Source organism: Tamandua tetradactyla, chromosome 18, assembly GCF_023851605.1.
Source record: "Tamandua tetradactyla isolate mTamTet1 chromosome 18, mTamTet1.pri, whole genome shotgun sequence".
Lineage (NCBI taxonomy): Eukaryota > Metazoa > Chordata > Mammalia > Pilosa > Myrmecophagidae > Tamandua > Tamandua tetradactyla.
In genome coordinates this window covers 3076707-3103628 of record NC_135344.1, presented here as the reverse complement: position 1 = coordinate 3103628, position 26922 = coordinate 3076707, and the positions used below count along the sequence as shown (strand labels likewise).

At 46.0% G+C, this 26922-nt stretch overlaps 1 protein-coding gene across 10 annotated transcripts in view; it reads left to right on the top strand.

The window, feature by feature from the left end:
* Positions 1-26922, top strand: part of ATP9B (ATPase phospholipid transporting 9B (putative)) — a 468039-nt gene that overhangs the window by 439531 nt on the left and 1586 nt on the right. For 9 of the 10 annotated variants that reach the window (XM_077135187.1, XM_077135182.1, XM_077135183.1 and 6 more), the window contains 4 exons: positions 121-185; positions 16863-16971; positions 21446-21503; positions 22033-22236. In XM_077135187.1, the coding sequence (XP_076991302.1) occupies positions 121-185; positions 16863-16971; positions 21446-21503; positions 22033-22236 (436 nt within the window). The remainder of the gene's footprint in view (positions 1-120; positions 186-16862; positions 16972-21445; positions 21504-22032; positions 22237-26922) is intronic. The other variant, XM_077135185.1, reaches the window with a different exon arrangement.

The window sequence follows — 26922 nt, the reverse complement described above, 5'->3', positions numbered from 1 at the left end:
TCTGTTTTATTTAGTGTAACTGCCTTGAATGGGGCTGTAATGACAGGGCGCTGCATGAACCAGGTTAAGTGTGACTAAGAGTGTGTGTTTTTTTTTAATTCATCTTGTTTTCTCTTTAAGGCTGTGTTTTCTTCAGTCTTCTATTTTGCATCTGTTCCTTTGTACCAGGGATTCCTAATGGTAGGGTAAGTTAAATTCAGTACTTCCAGTACATAGCAGCATCACTTATGGGAGAGCTTTTATTTTGAAAAACATATATGTAATATTGTTTCTGCTTGATTCTTTAGAGGTCAGTGTTTGGAATGAATAACATTCATGTGAAAACCGAATATTTTGCTTGGGTGAACTTCAAGCTGACACCTGTACATTTGTTTCCCTTGCGATTGTATCATGAAATTTTCTTAGATTTTTCTGTTCTCACAGAGAAGCCATAATTTGTGTCAGGAGTGATGTGGGATCAGAGATTGGGGGCATAATGAAAAGGGGGGCGAGCCTGGGGTGAGGCCACTGCAGATGCTGTCATCAACCCTGGGCTGCGCTGGGAACTCGCAGCTGCTCGGCCTTGCAGGGTCCCTCACCTCGTGGTGCAGCTTCTCCTGGGAGGCGGCGGGACCCAGAAGCAAAGGACTCAGCAAGGAGAGTGCTGGGCTGGCTCCTTGCATTTGGACTTGACATGGCCAAGACGGATGCAACAAGTAGCTCTCCCTAGGGGTAAATGAGGTGGTCAGGGGACACACGGGACTCTGAGAACCCTGCCAGGTGTGGCTTCTCGCTTTGCCCACTGAACCTGGAACCTGCCAAGCAGGGATTTGAATCTCTTTTCCTGATGCTTCCCCGTTACTTCTAGAATTAGAGTCAGCATGGCCGCTGTGCATGGTGATAAACTCCCTGCAGCTTCTCTTCTGACGCTGCTCCCTGCAAGGCAGAGGCCCCAGGGACCAGGCTCAGAGTGGTTTCTTAGCTGCTGCTGCCAGCCTCTGTGTTCCCAGCTCCCTTAGAGTGCTCAGCTCACCCCAGCCTCTCAGCAGCCTCAGAAAAGGCATTCTGGTGACCCTCCTTTGCATATGAGAAAGGGGACTGAGCCCCGAGAGGCAGAGCGAGCCAGGGAGTGGTGAAGTGCAGACAGGACCCAGAGAGGGGCCTGCCCGGCTCCCCACCCCCCCACCTCCTAGGCCAGTCTCCGCCCTGCTGGAGGGTGTGGTTTATTTTCAGTGAGTTATTTCATCCCATAAAGCTGTTGTAAGTCACTATTCTCAATACCTGCCATCTCATTTGACAGCTTAGCTGAGTCCCCAAAATTCCTAATGCTACAAAAAAAATACAGAGAACCGGTAAGATGTGTACTTGATCAGATTCTGTCAATTGTGGGGTGCCCCCTGCCAGCTCCGGGCTGCTCTCCTGCCCTCACTCCCGTAGCCCAGTGCTGGGGCGCCCTCTCCATGATGTGCTTGGTAAACTGCTGCCACTTCCTCCAGCGTGCAGGTTTTCTCTCGTGCTGAGCCTTCACACCACTGCCTCAACTGGACAGCTACCAGTTACAGATGTAGATGGGGATTTCCAGGAGGCCTCCCCCTCCCGCACCTCCTGCCCCATCCTGTGGCTCCCATGGGGCTGTCGAATCCCCTGTGTCACGGGGTGGTGTTTGCTGGAGCGCATGCTGAGCTCCTGTTACACCATGAGCTCTCTGAGGATGGCTGCGTCTTCTCTGCCACCTCAGTCCCTGCCAGGAGCTGTCGCCTCGGAGAGACCGTCGGTAAATACCTGAATGGGTGGAGCAGGAGGGTCAGCAGGTCCCGTGGACAGACTCCCGGCAGTGAGCAGGGAGGAAGCCAGTAGCCTTGAGTGCAGGCGGGAAAAGGGGGACCCATCTGGGAGACTGGGAAGGATTGAGGAGGAGTTGTGTGATGGAAGCCAGGAGAAAAGATTCCAGAAAGAAAGCAACCTCAGCCCCTAGTGCTTCCACTAAGTCGAGTGAGACGATGACTGAAGTGTCCACTGAACTTAGCAACAGAAAAATCATCGCAACATGTGATTCGAGCAGAAGCGACGTTGCACATAAGTCCACAGAGAATAGGAGAATGGCGTGAGGAATGCAAGCAGTATAGCTGAACTCCTTCAAGGAGTGTGGGTGGAAAAGTCGTTAGAGGAGAGTGTGTTGTAAGGGAGGATCTTTTTAAGACGAGGAAGCGTGAGTGTGGGACCCGGAGTCAGGGTGCTGCGTTCCTGAGTGGCTGAACTGTCCCCACAAAGAAGCGGGTGGTGCTCTCCCGAGGATGAGAAAGTGGTCTCTTCTGAGGACACGGTGGTCCTTCCCCGAGGAGGAGGAGCGTGAACCCCATGAGGAGAAGGGAAATGCTCTCCTCTGAGAGTGGTCTTCTCTTGAGAAGGTGGGCGGTCAGGGTCTTGAGAAGTGCACAGCACTTTAGCCCCTTTGTTTCTCGTTGGATTCACAAGCATCACCTGATGAACGAGTGCACGCTCCTGGCTGTGCCCCACCTGCTTCTCTCCTCCTCCTCGGTGCCTCCCCCAGGCTGGCCCCACCAGTCCCCGAGGGCAGCAGAGCTGATCTAACGCCTGGCAGCAGTGCGCTCTCTCTGAGAGGTCATTTATCTGCGCTCTGCCTGCCCTGTCCTACTTGGGTTTTAAACTAGTTCAGTTCTTATGAAAATACCAGTTTATGCCTCCTCACCGGGTGCACCCTGGCCCTTGTCAAGTCCTCGGTGGCCCACTGGCCGGAAATCGGGCCGTGGGGTCCGCACAGCCTAAGGAGCTCCTGGGCGCAGCCCGCCCCGCCTCTGCTGGTGCGCTGGCCCCTCGGCCATGCCTCTTCCCCACACGGTCAGCAGGGCCCACACCCACGCTGTCGGCCTCCTCTCTCCTGGGCCAGGGGCCTGTTATGGTTTTAAAAATAATTTTGAATACAGTACTTAAGAACTTAGGATAAATCCTTGCATGCATCTTACCACTCAATCTTGACAAAAGCGCCTACGTTGGGGGCTCCTTCTTGGCAGAGTCACAGGAGTGGTCATCTCCCCACCCTGATGAACGGCTCCTCCCATCTGACCTGTACAGCGCGTCCAGCCGTCACCGTTGCATCTTCTTTCTTCACTCCCTCCCCATCCCGAACCCTGAGATGCAAATGCAGAGCCCCTCGGATTGTCCAAAGCACTTTGACACTTGATCCTTATTTTTATGAATTTTACATTACACTGACTTAGTTCCAATTTCATACTTTTATCTAGTGAAATAAAAGTGCCCAGTAGTGTGCCAAGCCAAAACCTCTGTAACTGCAGGAGTTCTCATCATGGGATTTGTTCCTGACATCCTCAGCTCTGCATTAACTCCAAACAGCATTCCTTATGGTACCAAAAAAAAAGGAAGAGTTCCTACAGGTTTAAAAATGTTAATTCCTTTTTTAATGTTTCCCATTGCTTAAATCATTGTCATAATTATTACATTAATTGCTTTCAGGTAGTACAGACTTTGCACAATAATACTGATTATACCTTGAGTTCATACAGGGATTTCTTCCTTGAACTTCAAAGAAAAGCATTACCATTCTCACTTTCTTCCACATTTTTAAAATTATGGATTTGAAACATTAAAAGGAAAAGTTAAACAACAGTTGCTATTATCCCTTAAATAATGACTTCCCAAGTTAATGAAATTAGGACTAAAATATTACCTGATTGGATCACCTCTTCTCTCCCATATGAGCCCTCTTCCATACAAGCCCCTCTTATTTTTCAAGGCTCATATTTATTGATTTATATTTAAAGTTACTCTGAATGTGGCGTCACTTGAGTGATGCTTCTGTGATTTTTATGCAGCATTAGAGCCTTGAATTTGGGGGTGGAGGATTGGAGGGAAGATGACTTGAAGTTAAGACATAAATAATAAAATTACTTTTATACTCACCTAGAAAGAATTGAGTAGGAAGTGGTGTGATATTTTAAAAATTAAAATCTATTACTGTCCTTCTCTGGTAGAAAAACTTGTTCTAGAAGTTTTAGGGCAATTGGTAGAATTTAATTCTACAGATTCCATGGTTTTTATCATCATTAATTTCATTCATTCCATAGGGAATAGTTGACCCAGATCAGTTCTCATCTGGATTATTCCTTACTTTTCTGAGGCAAAACACGTAGATGAAGAGATGGGGAGGAGGTGGGTACTCTTTTGGCAGAGGCAGCAGTCATCAGTGACTTCCTGGCCAGAGAGAAGAGAGAATATCAGCCAGGGACAGAGGACCTGGGCGCCTGCTAGGGACACCTTATCCTTAGTCTAAGCCTGTTTTTCCCACACAGGGGTCCCCTGAAACGCTGTGCCTTCCCCTCCAGAGAAAGAATTCCTGGGCAAAGAACTTTTGGGGAAACATTATCTATTTTATCCCCTTCAGAAGTTCACAGTGCATATTAGCAAATTAACAGTTCTGAGAAACCACTATTAAAGAAACCTATTCAACATTGTTGAACCAAACTTTTTTGTTGCATAATACCTGCTAGCATCTCATGAGATGCCTACTCAAGGCTTCAAGGACTTTTAGTTATGTAAATTCTAGAAGTTTCACAGCTGTTTTCTTTCTTTCAGGAATCATAGTCTCTACTTACTTGTTGTTTGATGTCTGAAAACAATTGTCTTACATATTTTATTCAGTCTGCTAGTTGTTCAAGGGTATGGGAGGGTGAATCCATGTTCTTTTATGGAAGCAGAAGTTTCCCACATCCTTTCCGGTAAACACACAGAACCTGTTCTGATCAAGGCACCCTTTGGGGCATGCTTACACCTGACCCTCAGCTTATCTTCCCAGCTGCTAAAACAAACACCATACAATGGGTTGGCTTAACAACAGGAATTTCTTGGCTTTGGGTTCCAGAGGCTGGAAGATTTACCTCCTCCCTGGTCCCTAGCTTCTGGTTGGCCTACAACCTCTGGGGTTCTTGGCCTTTCTGACACAAGCAATGTACATGGCGATGTCTTTTGCCTTCTCCTCCAGATTCCATTGCCTTCTCCCTTCCCCATCTGACTTTCCTTCTGCTTATAAAGGACTCCAGTAATCTAGATGAATGCTCAACCTGATTCAGTTTGGCCATGCCTTACCTGAAAAAACATCCTGAAGAAACCCTATTCACAATGGGTCCAGGCCCACTAGAATGCAGACCAAGAACCCAGAACGGGGGGCAACTGGGGTATGCAACTCAATCCACCACACCCTCTGCTACACCGCTGAGAACTACTGCTCTGAATGGTATTCTCCTTTAAGATGACATCTAGTCATTTTAATAAGCACATTCGTAAGATCTTAAGTCAACTAGCAAGGACATAAAGTAAATGGCACATTCCCAGGGATGACCCTTGCAATGTGATATTATTGGATTGGGCCTCATTTGGGTAAAACCTCATTTCCCAAAGGGTGCTGCTTGGAACATGCATCTCATGAGATGCTAGCAGGTATTATGCAACAAAAAAGTTTGGTTCAACAATGTTGAATGTTAGGAAGGAGTAGCCAGGAAAGTAAGCTGTCAGACCTCAGCACGTGCCTTCCCAGTGGTCAGAGAACCCCTGTACATCATTGGCTCTTTCTTGACTCAAGGTATCTGTCTCCAATGCCTTACTTTGGACAATGTCATGGCCTTAGAACTGTAAACTTAAAACTTAACAAATTCCCTTTTTAAAAGCTGTTCCATTTCTGGTATATTACATCCTAGCAGCTTTAGCACACCAATACAGAAGTGAATAGATGCGTTTCCAAAAAGCAAATACAAGTAGCTAAGAGCACGTGAAGAAAGCTCATCTTTGTTCGCTATAAGGAACATGCAAATCAAAATTGTAATGAGATATCATCTCACACCTATAAGAATGGCTGGTATTGAACAACAGGAAACGAAAAATGTTGCAGAGAAATTGAAACACTTATTCATTGCGGATCGGAATGTGTAATGGTACAGCTGCTGTGGAAGACAGTTTGGCGATGTGCTGGTTTGAGACTGTTGTGTACCGCCAAAAAGCCATGTTCTTTAATCTTTATTCAGTATTGTCGGGGGGATCTTTTAAGTTGTTTCCGTGGAGATGTGTCCCCACTCATTCAAGGTGGGTTCATTTACTAGAGTCCTTTAAGAGGGAACCATTTGGAAAAAACTTCAGAGGCCATACAGCCAGAGGCCTTCGAGATACAGAAACAGAATGCCCCCTGGAAGCTGTTTGAAAGGAGAATCTAAAGACCCCAGCAGACGCCAGCCACGCGCCTTCCCAGCTGCAAAGGAATTCTGGACCCATCGGCCCTTCTTTTCTTTCTTTGTTTTTTAAATTTTTTTTATTGTACAGTATAACATGTATACAAAGCAAAGAAATAAAAAAGCAATAATTTTCAAAGCACTCTTCCAAAAGTAGTTACAGGACAGATCCCAGAGTTTGTCATGGGCTACCATACGATCCTGTCATATTTTCCCTTCTAGCTCTCCAGAATATAGGAGGCTAGAGGGCTTAAATATATTTTTATCATCACAATCAACTTTTTTTCCTTCTTTTTTTGTGAAAAATAACATATTTACAAAAAAGCTATACATTTCAAAGCACAGCACCACAATTAGTTGTAGAACATATTTCAGACTTTGACATGGGTTACAATTTCATAATTTTAGATTTTTACTTCTACCTGCTCTTAGATAGTGGAAACTGAAAGACATATCAATTTAATGAATCAGCATTCATATTCATTTGTTAAGTCCTATCTTTTCTGTATAACACTACCATCACCTTTGATCTTTCCCCCTCTTTAGGGGTATTTGGGCTATGGCGATTATAAATTATTCATATTAGAAGGGTCTGTCACTAATATGGGGTAGGGAGATGGGACTATCTGATGTTCTGGAGAGGCTGGGCTCGGTTTCAGGATTTATCTGGACCAGGGACCCATCTGGAGGTTATAGGTTTCTGGAAAGTTACTCTAGTATATGGAACCCTTGTGGGATCTTATATATTGCCCTGGGTGTTTTTTAGGATTGGCTGAGAGGTCCTGGTTGAGGGTTGGCAGGTTATGACAGGTAGCAAGGTCTACCTGAAGCTTGCATAAGAGCAACCTTCAGAGTAGCCTCTTGAATCTATTTGACTCTCTCTGCCCCTGATACATTATTAATTACACTTCTTTTCCCCCTTTTGATCAGGATGGAATTGTTAATCCCACGGTGCCAGGTCTAGATTCATCCTTGGGAGTCATCTCCCACATCGCCAGGGAGACTTTCACCCCTGGATGTCATGTCCCATGTAGGGGAGAGGGCAATGATTTCACTCGCAGAGTTGGGCTTAGAGAGACTGAGGCCACATCTGAACAACAACAGAGGTCCTCCAGAAGTAACTCTTAGGCATGCCTATAGGTAGGCTAAGCTTCTCCGCTTCCTACGTGAGCTTCACAAGAGTAAGCCTCATGATCAAGGGCATGGCCCATTGATTTTGGTGTCCCTAAGGTTTGACACAGTATCAGGGGATTCCCTGATGGTAAGGTTTAATAGTTCCATATTTTTCTCCCATCCCTCGGGGGACTTTGCCAATACTTTTTGATTATCTGCTTAATATACTCTAGGATATTAAGCAGACATTACAATAATCTATACAAAATTAAAGGACCTTTTTCTTATTCTATGCCCCCTGAGTTATTCACATGAGCTATACAGGTAGGTTGAATTAGATTATGAAGTACAGAAAATTTCATTTCCAGACCAAATAAACCTTTCCTCCATTGGTCTCAAAGAGTATGTGTGGTTCTACAATATAGACACTGTCTTCCTTACCCCTAGGTTCTGAATTACTTTAACCCCAACCTGTTCAGCTTCATTCTTATCTCTGAATATCAGGTTATATATATATATATATATAAAACAGCCTCTCAAAATCCAGAAATAATAATCACCACTCCAGACTTAATGTGTCTGCTCTAAAAGCTTACACTCTAAGCCCCTGTTTTCTTATAAGCATTTTCTAAAGGTGACCATACCATTGTTGTTTTTTTGCTTCTGGCTTATTCTTTCTCACCAAATGTCCCACGTGTTCATTCCCATTATTGCATGCCTCACGACATTGTTCCTTTGTGTAGTGGCACAGCCTTCGTTCATAGGTATCCACCATCATTCACCATTGTACTTCTCCGTCAGTACATCCTTCAGCCACCTGCATTCATCGGGCATCATGTAGAGGGCCCACCGTCCACAGTCCATCAACATTCTCAATTTTAGATGATTTCGTTGTTCCCAAGAGACAGAAAAGCAGTAAACATACCCTCGCCAAATAGGAAATCTAAATGTCCTCTTAAGTCTTGTCCTTCCCCCCATTATTTACCTCTACTGTTGCTGCAGTAGTGCTGATGGTTTCCTTTTGAACATAGCTCATAGCATGCAGTAGCAGTTTTCCCCCTGTACTCTGGACTCAAACATTCTTTATACAAGAATCCTATCTCTGAAGTAATTCTTACAAGAACTCATTCATCTTTCTAGTGTCAGTGAGACACGTAGGTCTATACAACCCCTTTCTGTCTTGTTCATCTTCAATATGGTAATATTACTTATAAACCCACTGGAGAATCACCTTCACTCCTGTCTATTCCCTGACATTGGAGTTCAACCTCATTAGCTAATGGTTCACCATCTCTAGCTTCTATGTATCTCTAAGTCCCCTTTATTCTTTATTAGAACCTCTGATTATACCTTTATTCTCATCATAAAAGTAGAATCATACAGTATCTATCCTTTTGTGTCTGGCTAACTTCTCTCAGCATTATGTCCTCAAGGCTCATCCATCTTGTCATGTGCTTCAGGACGTCATTTTGTCTTACTGCTGCATAATATTCCATCCTATGTATATACCACATTTTGTTGATCCACTCATCTGTTGATGGGCATTTGGTTTGTTTCCATCTTTTGGCGATTGTGAATAATGTGACTATGAACATCAGTGTGCAAATGTCTGTTTGTGTCGTTGCTTTAAGCTCTTTTGGGTATATACGAAGTAGTGCTATTGCTGGGTCATAGGGGAGCTCGATATTTAGTTTTCTAAGGAACCGCTAAACAGTCTTCCATATTGCATTCCATTATACATTCCCACCAGCAGTGCATAAGTGTCCCAGTTTCTCCTCATCCTGTCCAACATTTATAGTTTCCTGTTTGTTTAATAGCAGCCGTTCTTTTAGGTGTGAGGTAGATCTCATTGTAGTCTTGATCTATATTTCCCTTATAGCCAATGAAAATGAGCATTTCTTCATGTGCTTTTGAGCCATCTATATTTGCTCTTCAGAAAAATGCCTCTTCATATCTTTAGCCCATTTTATAATTGGGTTGTTTGTTCTTTTATTGTTGAGTTGTATGATTTCTTTTTATATACAGGAAATCAAACCTTTGTCTGATATGTGATTTCCAAATATTTTCTCCCATTGCATTGGCTGCCTCTTCACCTTTTTCATAAAGTCTTTTGAAGTGCAGAAGCATTTGATTTTGAGGAATTCCCATTTTTCTGTTTTTTCTTTTGTTGCTTATGCTTTGGGTGTAAAGTTTAGGAAGCTACCTCTTATTACTAGGTCTTGAAGATGTTTCCCTACATTTTCTTCTAGAACCTTTATGGTGTTAGTTCTTACATTTAGGTGTTTGATCCACTTTGGTTTTTTGTTTTTTGTTTTTTCTTTGGCATGGGCAGGCACCGGGAATCGAACACGGGTCTCCAGCATGACAGGCGAGAACTCTACCTGCTGAGCCACTGTGACCCTGTTTGATCCACTTTGAGTTCATTTTGTGTAGGGTGTAAGGTAGGGGTCCTCTTTCATTCTTTTGGCTATTGATATCCAGTTCTTTCATTCCCAATTATTGAAAAGACTATTTTGTCCCAGTTCAGAGGATTTGGGGGCTTTGTCAAAAATCAGTTGACCATGGATTTGGTGGTCTATTTCTGCACTCTCAATTCGATTCCATTGGTTAATGCTTTTATCTTTGTACCAGTACCATGCTGTTTTGACCACTGTGGCTTTATAATAGGTTTTAAATTCCAGGAGTGTTAATCCTCCCACTTTGTTCTTCTTTTTTAGGATGCTTTTAGCTATTCTGGGTCTCTTTCCCTTCCAGATGAATTTGGTAAGTAGCTTTTCCAAGTCTTCAAAGTAGGCTGTTGGAATTTTGATTGGTACAGTGTTGAATCTGTAGGTCAGTTTGGGGAGAATTGACATCTTAACTATATTTAGCCTTCTTATCCATAAGCACCGAATGTCTTTCCACTTATTTAGATGTCCTTTGATTTCTTTTAGCAGTGTTACGTAGTTTTCTGTGTACAAGTCCCTTACATCCCTAGTTAAGTTCATTCCTAAGTATTTGATTCTTTGAGTTGCTATTTTGAATGGAATTTTGTTCCTTAACTGACTCCTCAGCTAGGTCATTGCTTGTGTATAGAAATGTTACTGATTTTTCACATTAATTTTATATCCCTCCACCTTGCTGAATTTGTTTATTAGCTCAAGTAACTTTGCTATAGATTTATCAGAATCTTCCAAGTATAGTATCATATCATCTGCAAATAGTGAGAGTTTTATTTCTTCCTTTCCAATTTGGATGCCTTTTATTTCTTTGTCCTGCCTGATTGCTCTAGCTAGAACTTCTAGTGCAGTGTTGAATAATAGTGGTGACAATGGGCATCCTTGTCTTGTTCCTGATCTTAGAGGTAAGGCTTTCAGTCTCTCTCGATTGAGTACCATGCTGGCTATTGGTTTTTCATATATTCCTTTTATCATATTGAGGTAGTTACCTTTGATTCCTATTTTTGGAATGTTTTTATCAGAAAAGGATGCTGAATTTTATCAAATGCTTTTTCAGCATCAATCAACATGATCATGTGATTTTTTCCCTTTCAATTTGTTAATGTGCTGTTTTACATTAATTGATTTTCTTGTGTTGAACCATCCTTGCATTCCTGTTATAAACCCCACTTGGTCATGGTGTATAGTTCTTTTAATATGCTGTTGGATTCAATTTGCTTATATTTTATTCAGAATTTTTACATCTAGGTTTATTAGGGAGATTGGACTGTAGCTTTCCTTTCTTATCACATCTTTACCTGGTCTTTGTTAAAATGATATTAGCTTCATAAAATCAGATAGGTACAGTTCCATTTTCCTCAATTTTTTGGCAGAGTTTGAGCAGGATTGGTGTTAGTTCTTTCTGGAATGTTTGATAAAATTCCCCTATGAAACCATCTGGCCCTGGGCTTTTCTTCATAGGAAGATTTTTGATGACTGATTATATCTCTTTACTTGTGATTGGTTTGTTGAGACATTCTGTTTCTTCCTGAGTCAGTTTCACTTGTTTATTGTCTCCAAGAATTTGTCCATTTCATCTAAGTTGTCTAGTTTGTTGGCACATAGTTGTTCATAGTATCCTCCTATGATTTCTTTTATTTCTTCAGGGTCTATGGTTATGTGACCCATTCTCATTTCTGATTTTGTTTATTTGCAGCCTCTCTCTTTTTTTCTTAGTCAGTCTTGCTAGTGGCCCATCAATTTTACTGATTTTCTCAAAGAACCAACTTTTAGTTTTATCGATTCTTTCCACTGTTATTTTGTTCTCCCATTCATTTATCTCTGCTTTAATCTTTGTTCTTTCTCTTCTTCCATTTGCTTTGGGGTTAGTTTGCTATTCTTTCTCAAGTTCCTCCCGGTGTGCTATTAAGTCCTTGATTTTTGCTCTTTCTTGTATTTTAAAATAGGCATTTAGGGCAATAAATTTCCCTCTCAGCACAGCCTTTGCCACATCTCATAAGTTCTGGTAAGTTGTATTCCCATTTTCATTCATCGCCAGATAGCACTGATTTCTCTAGCAATTTCTTCTTTGCCCCAGTGATTGTTTAAGAGTGTTATTTACTTCCAGTTCAAGATGGCGGCTTAACAATGTGCGCATTTTAGTTCGTCCTCCAGAACAACTACTCAATAACCAGAAACAGTACAGAACAGCTCCCGGAGCCACGATAGTGACGAAACACACAGCGTACCCCAGTCTGGACCAGCTGGACCGGCTGTGAGCACCCCCCAGAACCCTGAGTCCCCAAAGCTGCGGCAGCCAGCGCCCCTCCCCCACAGGCCACTTCCCAGAGGGGAAAGGAAAGGACTTTACCGGCAGCAGGGGCTGGGCACAATCAAACGCCAATTGTGGAACTAATTAACAAATGCTGACTACTAAAAATAGGCCCCCAGCTTAGGTGAACCTGATCAAAGCGGAGGTTGCTCATTTTTGCCTCGGCGCCAAGGGGGCAGGATTGACAGAAAAAGGGGGGGAAAAAAAAGGAAACAGAGGTTTTTGCGGCTGTGTATCTACAAAGGCTTGACTGCCTCTGGCTACAGCGGCAAGACTTTTCAGGCTGCAACTGCCCCAGGCATAGGCAGAAGTGAGCTCTTTTGGGGGCTTATCTGGAGCCTGTGCCTTCCCCAGGGGAGGGGTGAAGCCCCACCCAGGTGGAATCCTTCCATCAAGGAATTCAGACACCAGGGCTTGGTAATTTGAAGCCATTAAAACCAGCCTACAACCTCTCCTCTGTCTCCACCACGCCCCCAGCAGGGAGAGTCTGCCAAAGTTAAAGGTACCGCATCATCTTATGCTGGTGGGACCTGCAGTCAGACAAGTGCCACACACAGGGCAGGATAAGAAAAACAGAGTCCAGAGACTTCACAGGAAAGTCTTTCAAACTACTGGGTCTCACCCTCAGGGAAAACCGACGCAGGTGACTCTTTCCTCCTGAAAGGAGGCCAGTTTGGTCTGGGAAAATCTGGCTGGGGTCTATAATATCTAAGTAGACCCTCCTAAGTGTGTGTGTGGGGGGAAAGGCACCACACAAGCAGGGCAAGAAACAAGAAAACAAGAACTGAAAAATTCTCCTCTGTTAAACAATACTTAAGCTAAAGGTCCAGATAAAGCTGAATGGAATGTCAAAGAACGGATAGACAACAAATTCATCCAGCAAGAAAACCCTAGGTAAAAGAAGTGAAAGCAATCTCCAGAATAAACTAATTAAGGTAATTAAATGCCTAGACGCCAGCAAAAAATAACAAATCACACTAGGAAAATTGAAGATATGGCCCAGTCAAAGGAACAAACCAACAATTCAAATGACATACAAGAGCTGAAACAATTAATTCAGAATGTACAAACAAACATGGAAAACCTCATCGAAAACCAAATCAATGAATTGAGGGAGGATATAAAGAAGACAAGGAAAGAACAAAAAGAAGAAACTAAAAAAGTCTGAAAAAACAAATCACAGAGCTTATGGGAATGAAAGACACAGTAGAAGAGATGAAAAAACAATGGAAACCTACAATGGTAGATTTCGAGAGACAGAACATAGGATTTCTGAACTGGAGGATGAAACATCTGAAATCCGACAAGAAACAGAAACTATAGGAAAAAAAATCGAAAAATATGAGCAGGGACTCAGGGAATTGAAAGACAACATGAAGAGCATGAATATACGTGTTGTGGGTGTCCCAGAAGGAGAAGAGAAGGGAAAAGGAGGAGAAAAACTAATGGAGGAAACTATCACTGAAAATTTCCCAACTCCTATGAAAGACTTAAAATTACAGATCCAAGAAGTGCAGCATTCTCCAAATAGAATAGATCCAAATAGATGTACCCCAAGACATTTACTAATCAGAATGTCAGAGGTCAAAAAGAAAGAGAGGATCTTGAAAGCAGCAAGAGAAAAGCAATCCAACACATACAGGGGAAGCCCAATAAGACTATGTGTAGATTTCTCAGCAGAAACCATGGAAGCAAGAAGACAGTGAGATGATATATTTAAATTATTAAAAGAGAAAAACTGCCAACCAAGAATTCTATATCCAGCAAAATTGTCCTTCAGAAATGAGGGAGAAATTAAAACATTTTCAGACAAAAAAATCACTGAATTTGTGACCAAGAGACCAGCTCTGCAAGAAATACTAAAGGGAGCACTAGAGTCAGATATGAAAACACAGAAGAGAGAGGCATGGCGTAGAGTGTAGAAAGGAAGACTATGAGTAAAGGTAAAAAGAAGGAAAATTAAATATGACATATAAAATCCAGAAGCAAAATGGTAGAAGAAAGTACTACCCATGCAGTAATAACACTAAATGTTAATGAATTAAACTCCCCAATCAAAAGACATAGACTGGCAGAATGGATTTAAAAAGACCCATCTATATGCTGTCTCTTTTCAAAGGACATGAGGGCAAGGACACAAACGGACATTTGCACACCAATGTTTATAGCAGCATTATTTACAATTACCAAGAGATGGAAACAGCCAAAATATCCATCAATGGATGGGTGGCTAAACAAACTGTGGCATATACATACGATGGAATATTATGCAGCTGTAAGACAGAATAAAGTTATGAAGTATGTGACAACATGGATGGACCTTAAGGACATTATGCTGAGTGTGATTAGCCAAAAACAAAAGGACAAATACTGTATGGTCTCACTGATATGAACTGACATTAGTGAATAAACTTGGAATTTTTTGTTGGTAACAGAGACCATCAGGACATAGAAATAGGTAAGATATTGGGTAACTGGAGCTGAAGAGATACAGATTGTGCAACAGGACTGAATATAAAATCTCAGAAATGGACAGCAGAACACTACCTAACTGTAATACAATTATGTTAAAACACTGAGTGAAGCTGAATGTGAGAGTGATGGAGGAGGGCTGGGGGCATAAATGAAATCACAAAGAAAGATAGACGATAAAGATTGAAATGGTATAATCTAGGAATGCCTAGAGTGTATAATGATAATGACTAAATGTACAAATTTAAGAATTTTTTGCATGAGGAAGAACAAAGGAATGTCATTACTGCAGGGTGCTGAAAATAGATGGTAATTAATATTTTAAAATTTCAACTTGTGTGTGAGACTAAAGCAAAAAATGTTTATTTGGTACAAAATTTATATTTTGACTAGTGCATCTCCTAACATAACTTATGTAGACAGTTGGTTGAACAACATAAGTACATGGAACCTTGGGTAGGACATTAGATTTTATTTTTTTGTCCAGAGTGATGCCCCGATGAATCCCAGAGTGATTTGATCAGTGAGTGGGAAAGTATTTGCAAAGTCCCCTTTGGGGAATGGTGAGAACGGGGGAAAATTCAATCTCCCTAAGTTGAATTCTTGATATTCTCACAAGCAGTGTGGACAACCAAAGCTATAGGCTGAGCCCCCAGTCTTGGGGTTTGTTCACATGAAACTTAACCCCACAAAGGATAGGTCAAGTCTACTTAAAATTAGGCCTAAAAGTCATCCCCAAGAGAACCTCTTTTGTTGCTCAGATGTGGCCTCTGTCTCCAGGCAATACAACAAGCAAACTCAGCCCCTCCCACTGTCTATGTAGGACACAACTCCCAGGGGTGTGGACCTTCCTGGCAACGTGGGACAGAAATCCTAGAATGAGCTGCAGCCCAGCATCAAGGGATTGAGAAAACCTTCTCAACTAAAAGGGGGAAGAGTGAAATCAGACAAAGTGTCAATGGCTATGAGGTTCCAAACAGAGTCGAGAGGTTATCCTGGAGGTTATTCTTACACATTAAGTAGATATCACCTTGTTATCCAAGATGTAATGGAGAGGCTGGAGGGAACTGCCTGAAAATGTAGAGCTGTATTCCAGTAGCCATGCTCCTTGATGATGATTGTATAATGATATAGCTTTCACAGTGTGACTGTGTGATTGTGAGAAAACCTTGTGTCTGATGCTCCTTTTATCTACCTTGTCAACAGATGAGTAGAACATACGGAATAAAAATAAATAATAGGGGGAACAAATGTTAAAATAAATTCAGTTTGAAATGCTAGTGATCAGTGAAAGGGAGGGGTAAGGGGTATGGCATGTAAAAGGTTTTTTTTTTCTTTTTCTGTTGCTTTTATTTCTTTTTCTGAATTGATGCAAATGTTCTAAATGATCATGGTGATGAATATGCAACTATGTGATGATATTGTGAATTACTGATTATATATGTAGAACGGAATGAGCATATATTAAGGATGTTTGCATTTCTTTCTTGTAATTTTTTTAATTAATAAAAAATTATTAAAAAAATAAAGATAAACTAATAAAAAAAAGGGAATTTAAGAAGTTGCTAGTTTACAGTTCTATGGCCGAGAAAATGTCCCAATTAAACAAGTCTATAGAAATGTCCAATCGAAGGCATCCAGGGAAGAACACCTTTGTTCAAGAAGGCTGATGAAGTTCAGGGTTTCTCTCTCAGGTGAGAAGGCACGTGGCAAACACGGTCAGGGCTCCTCTCTCGTCTGGAAGGACACATGGTGGACACGGCATCATATGCTAGTTTCTTTTCTCCTGGCTTCCTGTGTCACGAAGCTCCCCGGGAGCCGTTTTCCTTCTTCGTATCCAAAGGTCGCGGCTGGAGGATCAGGACCCACCCGAGTGGGTGGGACATGACGTCACCTAATCCAGTTTACCAACCACTCTCGATTACATCACATCTCCAGGGAGATGATCGAATTACAGTCTCATACATACAATGCTGAATAGGAATTAGAAGAAACAGCTGCCTTTACAAAATGGGATTAGGATTAAAACATGGCCTTTCTAGGGGACAGACATCCTTTCAAACCAGCACACCACCTGACGCACCTCTGCTGCCCGTGAGCAGCTGTGGCCTGGAGGAGCTGCCGCTGTGCTGGGCACACACATTCGTTGGTAGGAATCCACCTTCCCAGGTGCCAGCTTGCTATTTGGTTATTTTTTTCCTTTTGCAATTTTGACCTCTAATTTTAGACTTGTTTGCATAGTTGTACCATAAAAGTTTCTCATGCTAACTAACTTCCCCTTGTTCTTGTTTTAAGGTATGCGACCATCTACACGATGTTCCCCGTGTTCTCTCTAGTGTTGGATCAGGACGTGAAGCCGGAAATGGCCATGCTGTACCCTGAGCTCTACAAGGACCTCACGAAGGTGAGGGTCGCAGCCTCGCACACCCTGAGGGCTGCACGCGGCTGCCGTGGGGAGATAAGCCACCCATGAGCAGTTCATGACATTCTTTTGAATATTCTTTTCTCTGTCTTTGCAGACATTTTTATTTCTCCTGCTTACTTTTGGTATTTTCCTAATAAGTTAACTTCAAAAGAGTAAAACAGCCCAGGGGATACATTTTTCCTCAACTGTCCAAATAAAGTCCTGCAATATATAAAAATTATAATTTGGAACAGTGCTCTGAACCATTTCTAGGATTTTGTGGATCTACAGAGCTCGTTTCTGGATTTCTGTGTGGAGGGGGCTTACGAGCTGAGCTCTGCCCGGCAGTGCCCCAGGGAACCAGCCTCCTGTCTGTTCGCTGTGGGCCATGGCCCCCCCAGCAATTAGAGGATGCAGGCTCCCCTGCGGGGCGTCTCCCATGCACTCCCAGCCTCTCGCTGGCCGTGGCACTTCGAGTTGTGGCTGAGATGCAGTGGAGGGGTTGTGTGTCCTGGACGCATGTGGTGTGGGCAGGGCCCAGGAACCACAAACCCAGGCTCTGCCGAAGGTTCTGGTAAATAGAAGTTTTCTTAAAGGAAATTCTGAGGTCATCATAGTTTGTAGAACTTTTTTATAGCATGGAAAATATGCAGGTGCAGGGTGGGAGAAAGGCTCTTCAAACCAAGTTGTCAAAGCTTTGAAGTTTTCCAAACGGCTACTGTTTCCTGAATCAGCACTTAGAACAAAACCTACTACCCACAATTAAATGCAGATTTACCGTTGATAGCCTGAAATTATCGATGCAGATTTTTAAAGCTGTGGTGTGGTGGTGTATGGCAGCCCGTGGACAGACCACCCGACTCCTGCAGTGGTGAGGGGCTGATGGGGTCAAAGGTCTTGGATTCCCAGAAGAAATACCAAGTGTCCACATGACATTTATAATCAGAGCAAATTAAAATAAACCAATACAGTATAAAATGAAATACAAGGAGCAAGATATGATTGCCAAGCAGCTATTGTCAGCTGACCACAGCATTGTGACTGCCCAGGCAAGGTATCCCAGATGACCTATGTTACAGCGAGAAGAAAACTCCTTGGTTTAGTATCTTAAGTGATGAAAGCATCATCCTTGAGAAGAACAAAATAGGATCAGAGACCCAAATCTACATGAAGCGATTGCTAGTAATTATAAATGTGGTAGTTTATGTATTGGCTCTTCTCAAGGGAGTGTAAAGCTGTTGGCTGAAGGCTGCACAAATGTAAGGAGGGACGGGGTTTTTGTACAAATATAGACACTGGGTGAGCTAGCCTGAAACCCTGGTAGCTCGGGCTCACGGCGAGCTGAGATGAGAGCAGACCTGGGCTGCTGTGCTGGACGGTCATGTGTGCGAATCGCAGGTGTGGCCAGTGACAGGAGATGCGGCAGAGAACACACGATTTGCACTGCTTGAAGGATTTGTATACCCAGCACCTCTTTCTTTATGGCTCTCTAAATACTCTAGTAATAAGAATGAGTCTGTAGGGTCATACGTCTCAAACAAAGTAGCTAATTAATCTCTAGCCATCATCAGTGAGTCTGTGACATTAGATGTTCTCACCTCCACCTGAAGGATGTCAGGAACATGTGTCGTGCCGGCTGAGTTGCACCCCTCTACGGGCACAGCTTCCCACTCTTAGGGCCATCAGCAACGCAGAATATTTCCGCATCCTGAGTTTGGGACTCCGTTTGTCAATTGTTTTTACACCTCCAGGCCAGCCATCCCACAGTTGCTTCACCTCAGTCTAATCGTGAGGAAACATGTGCAAAACCCAAATTAATGGACTCTACAGCACCAGTGACCGGTAGTTCTGAAGCGTCACAGTCACTTGAGATGAGGGAAGGGGCCAGAGACAAGTGGCTGTGGAGGCTGCTCAGGGCGGGCTCGGCGGCACTGGCCACCCCTGCGCCCGCGCGGCCCTTGGAACCCGTGTAGCTCTCCTGCGTCTGTGTGAATCGTGAGATGTTCAGGTGCCGCTGGGGACGGGTTAGTGGGCCCGTCTGGACTTTCGCAGCTCTTCTCTAAAGCTTCTCCAAGCAGAAAGGTTGAGAAATAATGGTAAAAACCACAAGGACTTTTTCAGCCTTCCTGGGTTACGTTCCCTCTCGAGGATGGGAATAGAGCTCCAGGCCTGTCTTCCTACGAGTCGGGGTTTCGTCACCGCATCTCCACTCCTGGCCCTGGCCGGGTCCAGTGCCTCCAACAGGGACCCGCTGCCAGTGGTGCGGGGCCGCCTGCTCCTCCTCTGCCCCTCAGACGTGTCCTTCCCAGGACTGCTGCATGTGCCAAGTTGTGCTTGCATGAAATGGAATTGATCCGTTCAAGAGTGAAGGGTCTGAAATATGTTCTACAACTAATTGTGGTGCAGTGCTTTGAAATTTATAGCTTTTTTTGTATATATGTTATTGCTCACAAAAAAAAAGGAAAAAAGTCTATTGTGATGATAAAAAAGTATTTAAGCCCTCTAGCCTCCTATGTTCTGTAGCAGCTAAAGGAAAAATACGAGAGGATCGTATGGTAGCCCACGACAAACTCTGGGATCTGTCCTGTAACCACTTTTTGAAGAGTGCTTTGAAAACTCTTGCTTTTTTATTTCTTTGCTTTGTACGTATGTTATACTATACAATAAAAACCCTGAAAAGAAAAAGAGTGAAGGAATGAGGCGCACGGGTGGCTCAGTGGAGAAGGCTCATCTGCCGTGCAAGAGACCTGGTTCAAATCCCGGGCCATGCTCCGAAAAAAGAAAAAGAGAGTGTTCAGTTTTCTCTTTCTGAACGATGCACATATGCTGGTCGTGATCCTGGCGAGGGGGGCACAGTCCTGTGAGGACGCTGAGCCGCGGGCCATGCCATGTACGGACTGTGGGTGTGTGATTTCCCAATGGAAATGTTTTTTATAAAAAGAGTGAAGGGCTGAGATCCTTAAGAAACGAATAACTTGAAACCTTTAGTACGAAAATACACAGGGCGGTGCGCTGGAGGAAGGGCAGTGCCTGCGAAGGGTTCCTGGGACGCCTGGCCCCCCCGGCCCCCCCAGCTGAGGTGGCCATGGTGACGCCTCGGGGCGCAGGACGCACGACTGGCCTCTGCTCAGGGCGGGTCTTGGTGCAGCTTTTCGTGGCTTTGCGTCTTCAGGAGGTGCCTGCAGGGTCCGTCCCACAGAATCATTGAACCTACGGGAACAGGAGAAAAGCAGCCGTTGTCCTTTGTTCTGGTAGGAATCAGAGAGCGTGATGAGAACGGGGCTGCAGTAGACGCAGGGGCTGCCAAAACTGCCAGTGAGGTGACGGGCGCGTGGCTGGTGTGTGGCGGGCGCGGTGGTCGTGGGCCTCTGGGGCACTGGGGGGGTCCCCGCAGGCCGGCCCCCACCCAGGGTCTCAGCCCTCCAGCAGCCACTGGCGAGCTCGTTCCTGAGGCCTTCAGGCAGATGAATCCTTCCTAAGAACATGCTCGGTTTTATTTTTTATTTGCGGTTGTCCTGAAGTCTCTGCTGCTGAGTTCTGAACATGCGGACAGGGGTGCCTGCTGGGTATGCCGTGGGCCGCCGGCACCTGGGCATGTCTCTGTGCGTCCTCGGTCGCCTCAGCGTGGACGGATTCAGTTCAGGCCCCGCCCTGAGCGCCGCCTCCTGCTGCACAGCTGGTGACAGGGCCTCCCCGGACGGGACCCCTGCCTCTCCCGGACCAGTCACCCGGTTTGGGGCCCGACTTGGGCGTGACCTGGAGGAACCCTGTCCCTGCTTGTCGACACTCTCGAGGCGGACACGGTGTCAGCCCAGCGTCTGACTCGGCCTCGGGTGGCGGCGGTGGCTCACCTGCTTTGTCCCGCACCTGTGCGCACAGGTTGCCATCCAGTCTCCACCTGGGGCGGGGCGGGCGTTGTGTCGCTGTCTGGGCTTCCTGCCTGGGCCGTGGTAGAGCCTTCAGCGCGCAGCCTGTGGCGGCCTAGAGAGGGACGGTGGTTCCCAAGACACCATTTCGTTTGTATTTGTTGAATTTATGTAATGGAACATCTTTTCCAGAAAAAATGGAAGGAAAAATACATTTCTCTTTCAGTTGTGACAGACCTTTCTTGCTGGAGAGCAGTTACCTTTTGTAATTTTTATCTGAAAAAAACTGCTACACTTTTTCCAAAGTAAATATAGAAATATTTGTCCCCCAAGAAGTAAAAATAAATTGTTTTTATGATGAGGAACAAATTTATTTCACGGTTTTAAGATCTTTGTTTATATCCATTATCCTTGGGGTGCTGTCTGGGTAAAGTGTCAGCACCCGTCAGGCTGGGCGGCTGTGAGCACCTTCGGGGCTGGGCGTCTGCGTGCCGGCGCTCATGGGCAGGGGCCGTGTGCTCTGCTCCAGGGGCCTGGGCCCTGCCTGGCGACACGAGCCCAGTGCGCGGTCCTGCTCTATTAACCGGTTGTCCTGTTGTCTGCCCTAGGGACGGTCCCTGTCGTTTAAGACCTTCCTCATCTGGGTTCTGATCAGCATTTACCAAGGTAAGAGACCCCATTTTATCGGCCTAACGGTTATTTTGGCCACTATAAGCAATGTCGTTTTCACCTCCAGATTAAATTCCAAAAGCTTAAAATTGTGTTAACAGAGAGGCCCTGCTTTCTGTCTCTCTCGTACCCCAATACCTGTGGCCAGAAAAGGCCTCCTCGCCCCGCGGGGTGCACGGGGGTCTGTGATGGGGCAGGTCACCTGGGCACAGCCGACTTGTTTCTAGTTAAATGCCCATCCAGAGAAACGTTGGCAAGCACTTGGCCATGGTGCGCCTGGCACAGGTTTTCTTTCATGACGAGAGAGAGAGTTGGAGGGGTCAGCTGTCATTCGGTGGTCGTGGGGCACAAGGGACAGAGCTCAGGGCACGCCACCCCGAGACGGCATTGTCACACTGCCTGGCTGTGGGCACGGCCCTCCCGCCTCTGCTTACGGGTCCCGGCTGTCTGCCCGCGTGTCATGACACCTCGTCCCGAGCATGGGGCGCAGTGGCGCCCGCAGTCCCGAGCATGTGTCCCGTTGCAGGCGGTGTGCTCATGTACGGGGCGCTGTTACTGTTCGAGTCGGAGTTCGTGCGTGTCGTGCTCATCTCCTTCACAGCCCTGCTGCTGACCGAGCTGCTCATGGTGGCCCTGACCGTGCGCACCTGGCACTGGCTCATGGTGGTGGCCGAGCTCCTCAGCCTCGCCTGCTACGCGGCGTCGCTCGCCGTCCTAAACGAGTACTTCGGTGAGTCGCCCTGGCGGGCTCGGGGGTGACTGTCTGCGGGGCTCCAGGCAGTTCTTGTTGTCACTTCGCTTGGTGTCCAGATGGTAGATTCCGACAGAGCACACCAGGAGGCTTCCCAACGCAAGGCTTATTTTCGTGCAGAGATTTAACTCCTTGGAATAACTTATAAAATTAACATTTTCACCGCCTTTTTTAAGGACCGTAAAGCCGTGCTGATTTCCAGGAATCCTTCCCGGGAGGGCCCCGTGTGTCCTTTTCTCACAGACACAGCTGCCCACGGGAGGCAGGCAGGCCAGCCCGTCCTTCCCAGAAAACAGGGCCCGCTGCCAGGGTAGGGCCGGGTGACACCAGGGCACCTCACGGGCCCCCATGCCCAGGTCCCTCCGGACGCACTGAGGACCGCAGCTCCCGCCGCTCCGCCCGTGATGCCCGCTGCCAGCGGCACGTCTCCTTCCCACCCCGCCGCCATTCCCCGCTGGGCTACCTTAAGTCCTCAGCGAGCCGCTGCTCCCGAAAGGGGGTCGTGGTGAAGCTGAGGGGAGAAGACGTGTCACCTGCCAGAAGGCCTGCTGCCCCCTCTGAGCCCACGGCACATTTCACTCTCCAAGAGACAACAAATCAGAACAGCCCAAACTTCCAGTTTTCACAGCACCAGTTTCCTCGTCTCTCCTCCTAGTTCAAGGTTCTGCAAGAACCAGAAGGACTAAAGAAAGCGGGAGTGGCTGGGCGTGGGTCTCCCCTCCTCTCGCCAGAGCAACGCCCTGCTGTGGGAAGTACGCAGGATTTCCATTTGCTTTTGAGCGATCCTCCCTTCCCTGCCCTCTTGGTTCCCAAGGCTTCCTGTTCTCCTTCAGCAGCGGCCGTGCTCACGCCCTCGGCCCAGCCCACATCACCTCCCCCTTACCCCACCTGGCTGCGTCCCTCTTCTCCCCAAATCTCAGGTCTTTTCCACCAGAGTTTGGCAGTGCCAAAAACTATTTCACTTAACGTCCTGTGACATCCAAAATGGATGGACGTGGCTTAGGCCAAGATGCCTTCAAAGACTTCTCAGGTCAGGAGGGGGAGCTTGGAGGATATTAGAGGCAGCGTCTGCCTCCTGGGGCCAAAGTAGGAGGGTGGACAGGGCCATTCGGCCTTCAGATGCTGCAAAAGGATAACAGTCCAGTGGCTGCCGAGAGCTTGGAGGCAGTACTTTTCCTGGTCTGAAAAGAAATTTTCCAGAAGGTTCTCCACAAAGGGGACAGTGCACCTTGCCCACACTCCTGATAGCAGCTAAGACCTTCTCAGCGTCTGCCCCGTACCAGGCGCTGGGCCGCGCTGCCTGTCCACTCACACTTGCTCTAGGGGCTTCGGCACATGCTCTCGCAGGGGAAAAGCCAGCGTCTCGCTTACTGATTTGCAAAGGTCACCCATCTGCTGTGTGTGGCAGAGACAGAATTTGAACTCAAGGTCATTCCAGGGGCCCTTGTGGCTTAAACCTCCGCACGATGCTGCTTCCATCACTGAGTAGACGGAGCTCGCCTTCCAGAGCGGCTCCTATCGCACCTCTCGCAGCGCAAGCAGGCATGAAGTGCCCATCACTTGCCAGCACCGTGCTGTGTCATGAGGTCCGAGAGTGACCAGACAGGAGCATTTCTAAGACAGAACCCCTCCCTAGGGGAGCTGAGTCATCCCAGAGAAGAGACTTTCAGATTCTGACATCTGAAATGGCTCATGGCCGGGTCACTCTGAAAGGAGCCCAGCAGTGGACAGTCCAGCTCGCCGCGAGGCGCGTCCAGGCCCGTGCTGGTGCCCTGCTCTTACATGCAACTAGAAAGGAGGATGTCACTGGACAGGTGTGGGAAGCCACTGGTGGTGAGGAGACAGTGCAAAACAACCAGCAAACACAAGTTAATCTCCGGGAAACAGGCACAAACGGAGGCCAGAAGAAAGTGTCAAAAGAAGTAATTAGATATGTCTCCACTAAATGAGAATCGGGGGCTGTGAAAAGGGAGAATAAGAAAGTTCTTGGAAATTAAACATGATAAAGCAAAAAATAGAAGGGTTGGAAAATAAAATCAAAGAGCTCTCCCAGACAGTAAACACTTATAGTGTAGGTATTTGCTGTGGCCCTTATTTTCTCTCAGAAAATAAAATCGAGACAGCTCTCCCCCCAAAAAGTCAAAGAGATGGGTAGAAGGAATGAAAAATTAAGAGATTATAAATTCACACAGGGTGACCCACCACATGGCACAGGAGTTCCACTAAGAGAGATTAGAGGGCAGGAAATTATTTAAGAAATAATGCCAGAAGCATTCCCAGTTCTAAAGTACACAAGTTTACAGATTTAAAGGCCCCACCAGATATCCAACCCAATGAGCAAAAACGATTCACACAAGGCTCAGTGTTCTTGAAATGTGAGGATACCTCGGGTAAAGGGAAGATCCTAAAAGCTTCTGAGGAGAAGCTGAGCTAGTCCCCAGCGTTGAACTTTACCAAAGCTCCCAGGACGCTGGAGGGAAGACCCGCTCGCCAGGGTCCGGGGCGTGCGGAAGGCAGGCTCGGCGCAGCCCCAGGCCCCAGAGGGGAGCAGGGGAAGAGAGCGCTGTAGCTGGGAGAAGCCAGTTCCAGAAGGACACTCAGAGGCTGCAGGGTGATGAGAAGATGAGGTTAGACCCTCTAACACCACATTTCCTGGCCTCGATCTGCAGAGCGTGGGTGTCCTGTGAGCTCAGAGGGCAGGCTGAGGCGGTAGGAGACTGTTCTTACAAGTTCTGCAGTAGGAGAGGGAAATAAATAAAACACCTGTTTAATTTTTATTGTAGCAGCATCTTTTTTTTCTTCTCAAATTCTGAATTGTCAGAGAGTTCAATTTTTTAACTTTATGTTTTGAAATAATTTCAAGCTCGCAAGACAGTCACAAAAATAATACAAAACCCATACCCTTCTGACCCAGATACCCAGATCCATCAAGGTTTAATGTTTTCCTACATTTGTGTAGCAGCATCTTCTCAGCGTCCTTGGCCGAGGGATCCCCTCTCTTGAGACCCATTGGCATCCCAGGGCCTTCAGGGAACGTAGAAGGCGCAGTCTGAGATGGAGCTTGCTTCTTCTCACAGGGACCAGGGGTACAGGAGAGCTCACTGGGGAAGCCAGGACTGCAGCCTCAAACAAGAGGGCAGCCTTGGGGCTGGGCCGTGACTCTGCAGGCTCTGCTGGGCCCCTCAGGCAGGCAGCTTGGCCTCTCTGAGCCTGTCCGCACCTGAGGCTGGCAGCACGCCGTGCTTCTGGCACCGGGCAGACAAGCTCACCATTCCAGGGAAGGCGTGTGGCTGTTTGCTGGGTTTCTTCGGGGAAAATTAAGACCACGAGTCAGGACTCACTGCGTTGATGACCCTGCCACCTCACAGGGGCATTTTCAGGGAGCAGAGCAGGGCCTGGGAGTGGGTAGCGTATGGTTAGGGAAGCAGCCAGGCTCTGCCATGGGCCCCGTGCACAGGCCCTGTGCCAGAGGCATCTCAGCCAGGCCAGGGTGGTGAGAAATCTAACCGAGAGGGCTGGAGCCCTGACTTCTTCAGAGTAGGGCAGTGGCGCAGATAAGGGACGTGCCTGTGACTGCGGAGAGGAGAGGCTGGGGGGAGTGAGCTGTAGGCAGAGGAGGTGTGATCTCGCGCGTGTGCGTGAATAGCCATCGTTAGGCTAGCCCTGATCTGATTACCTAATCACATTACCAGAGCAGACTGGTGCGGTGGCAAATGGCACGTTTAGCACCATCAGAAGATTCATTTTAGGGTGTAGAATTTGACCCTTGAAACTAAAGGTCTACATCCGTTTCCTATTTAAACAACCTGTGGAATATGCGTCAGCTGTCTGTTGGATAAGTTGGCTTGATATTTCTATTAGGTGGGGTAAAGCAATGCACTATAAAGTTCTTTTTGGAGAAAATTCACTATACCGCATGGCTACTATATGAAAGCACCTCTAGTGTCACACCAGCTCAAAGTGAGTGTCTGTTTAGAAACGGTTCAACAATGGGAATTTATGAATTCTCCTCTTTTTCCATAACTTGAACATTATTAAATGGCAGAAAAATAAGATAAATTCCATTTCAAAACTGTAGAAGGTGAATAAATTTGAGAGTTTATTCAATAGTGAATATATGAAGAGGTGAAATAGAAAAGTCAAGAAGTTTTTTAGTAAAAGGAACATTGAAAAGAAAATAGCTATGGCACATAGAAATGGCTATTTTCAAATTACGATAACCTGTTTTTAGTTTTAAAAGTAAAAATTTAGTATTTTTTTATTAAGTGTGAATTAATAGAGTTGGCATGGGGGACAGGTGGGTACCTTTTCGTAGAATTTAACTTACTGCACAGCCGTCTCCTTTGGCAGTGTCTGTGCAAGTCAAGCTGCGTGTTAAACTCAGTGAGACGCGCACAAACCCCGTCTCTGGCTCGCTGCTGTGACGCCCGGGCATGTGTCCCTTCCTGGGCTGCCCCTTCTCCCCTCTAAACTACAGATGATGACACTTCCCAGGGAGAGCAGATCTGCAGATGGGCAGGGACCCTTTTAAATGCATTTAAGGGAAAAAAAATAAAAAATAAATGCATTTAAGGGAGAGGTACAGAGCCCCCTGGCACGGCTGGAGCAACTGAGATTGCATTCCTTTTGGCTTCCCTAGATCTAGAGCTGGTAGGGGAGTAGTTG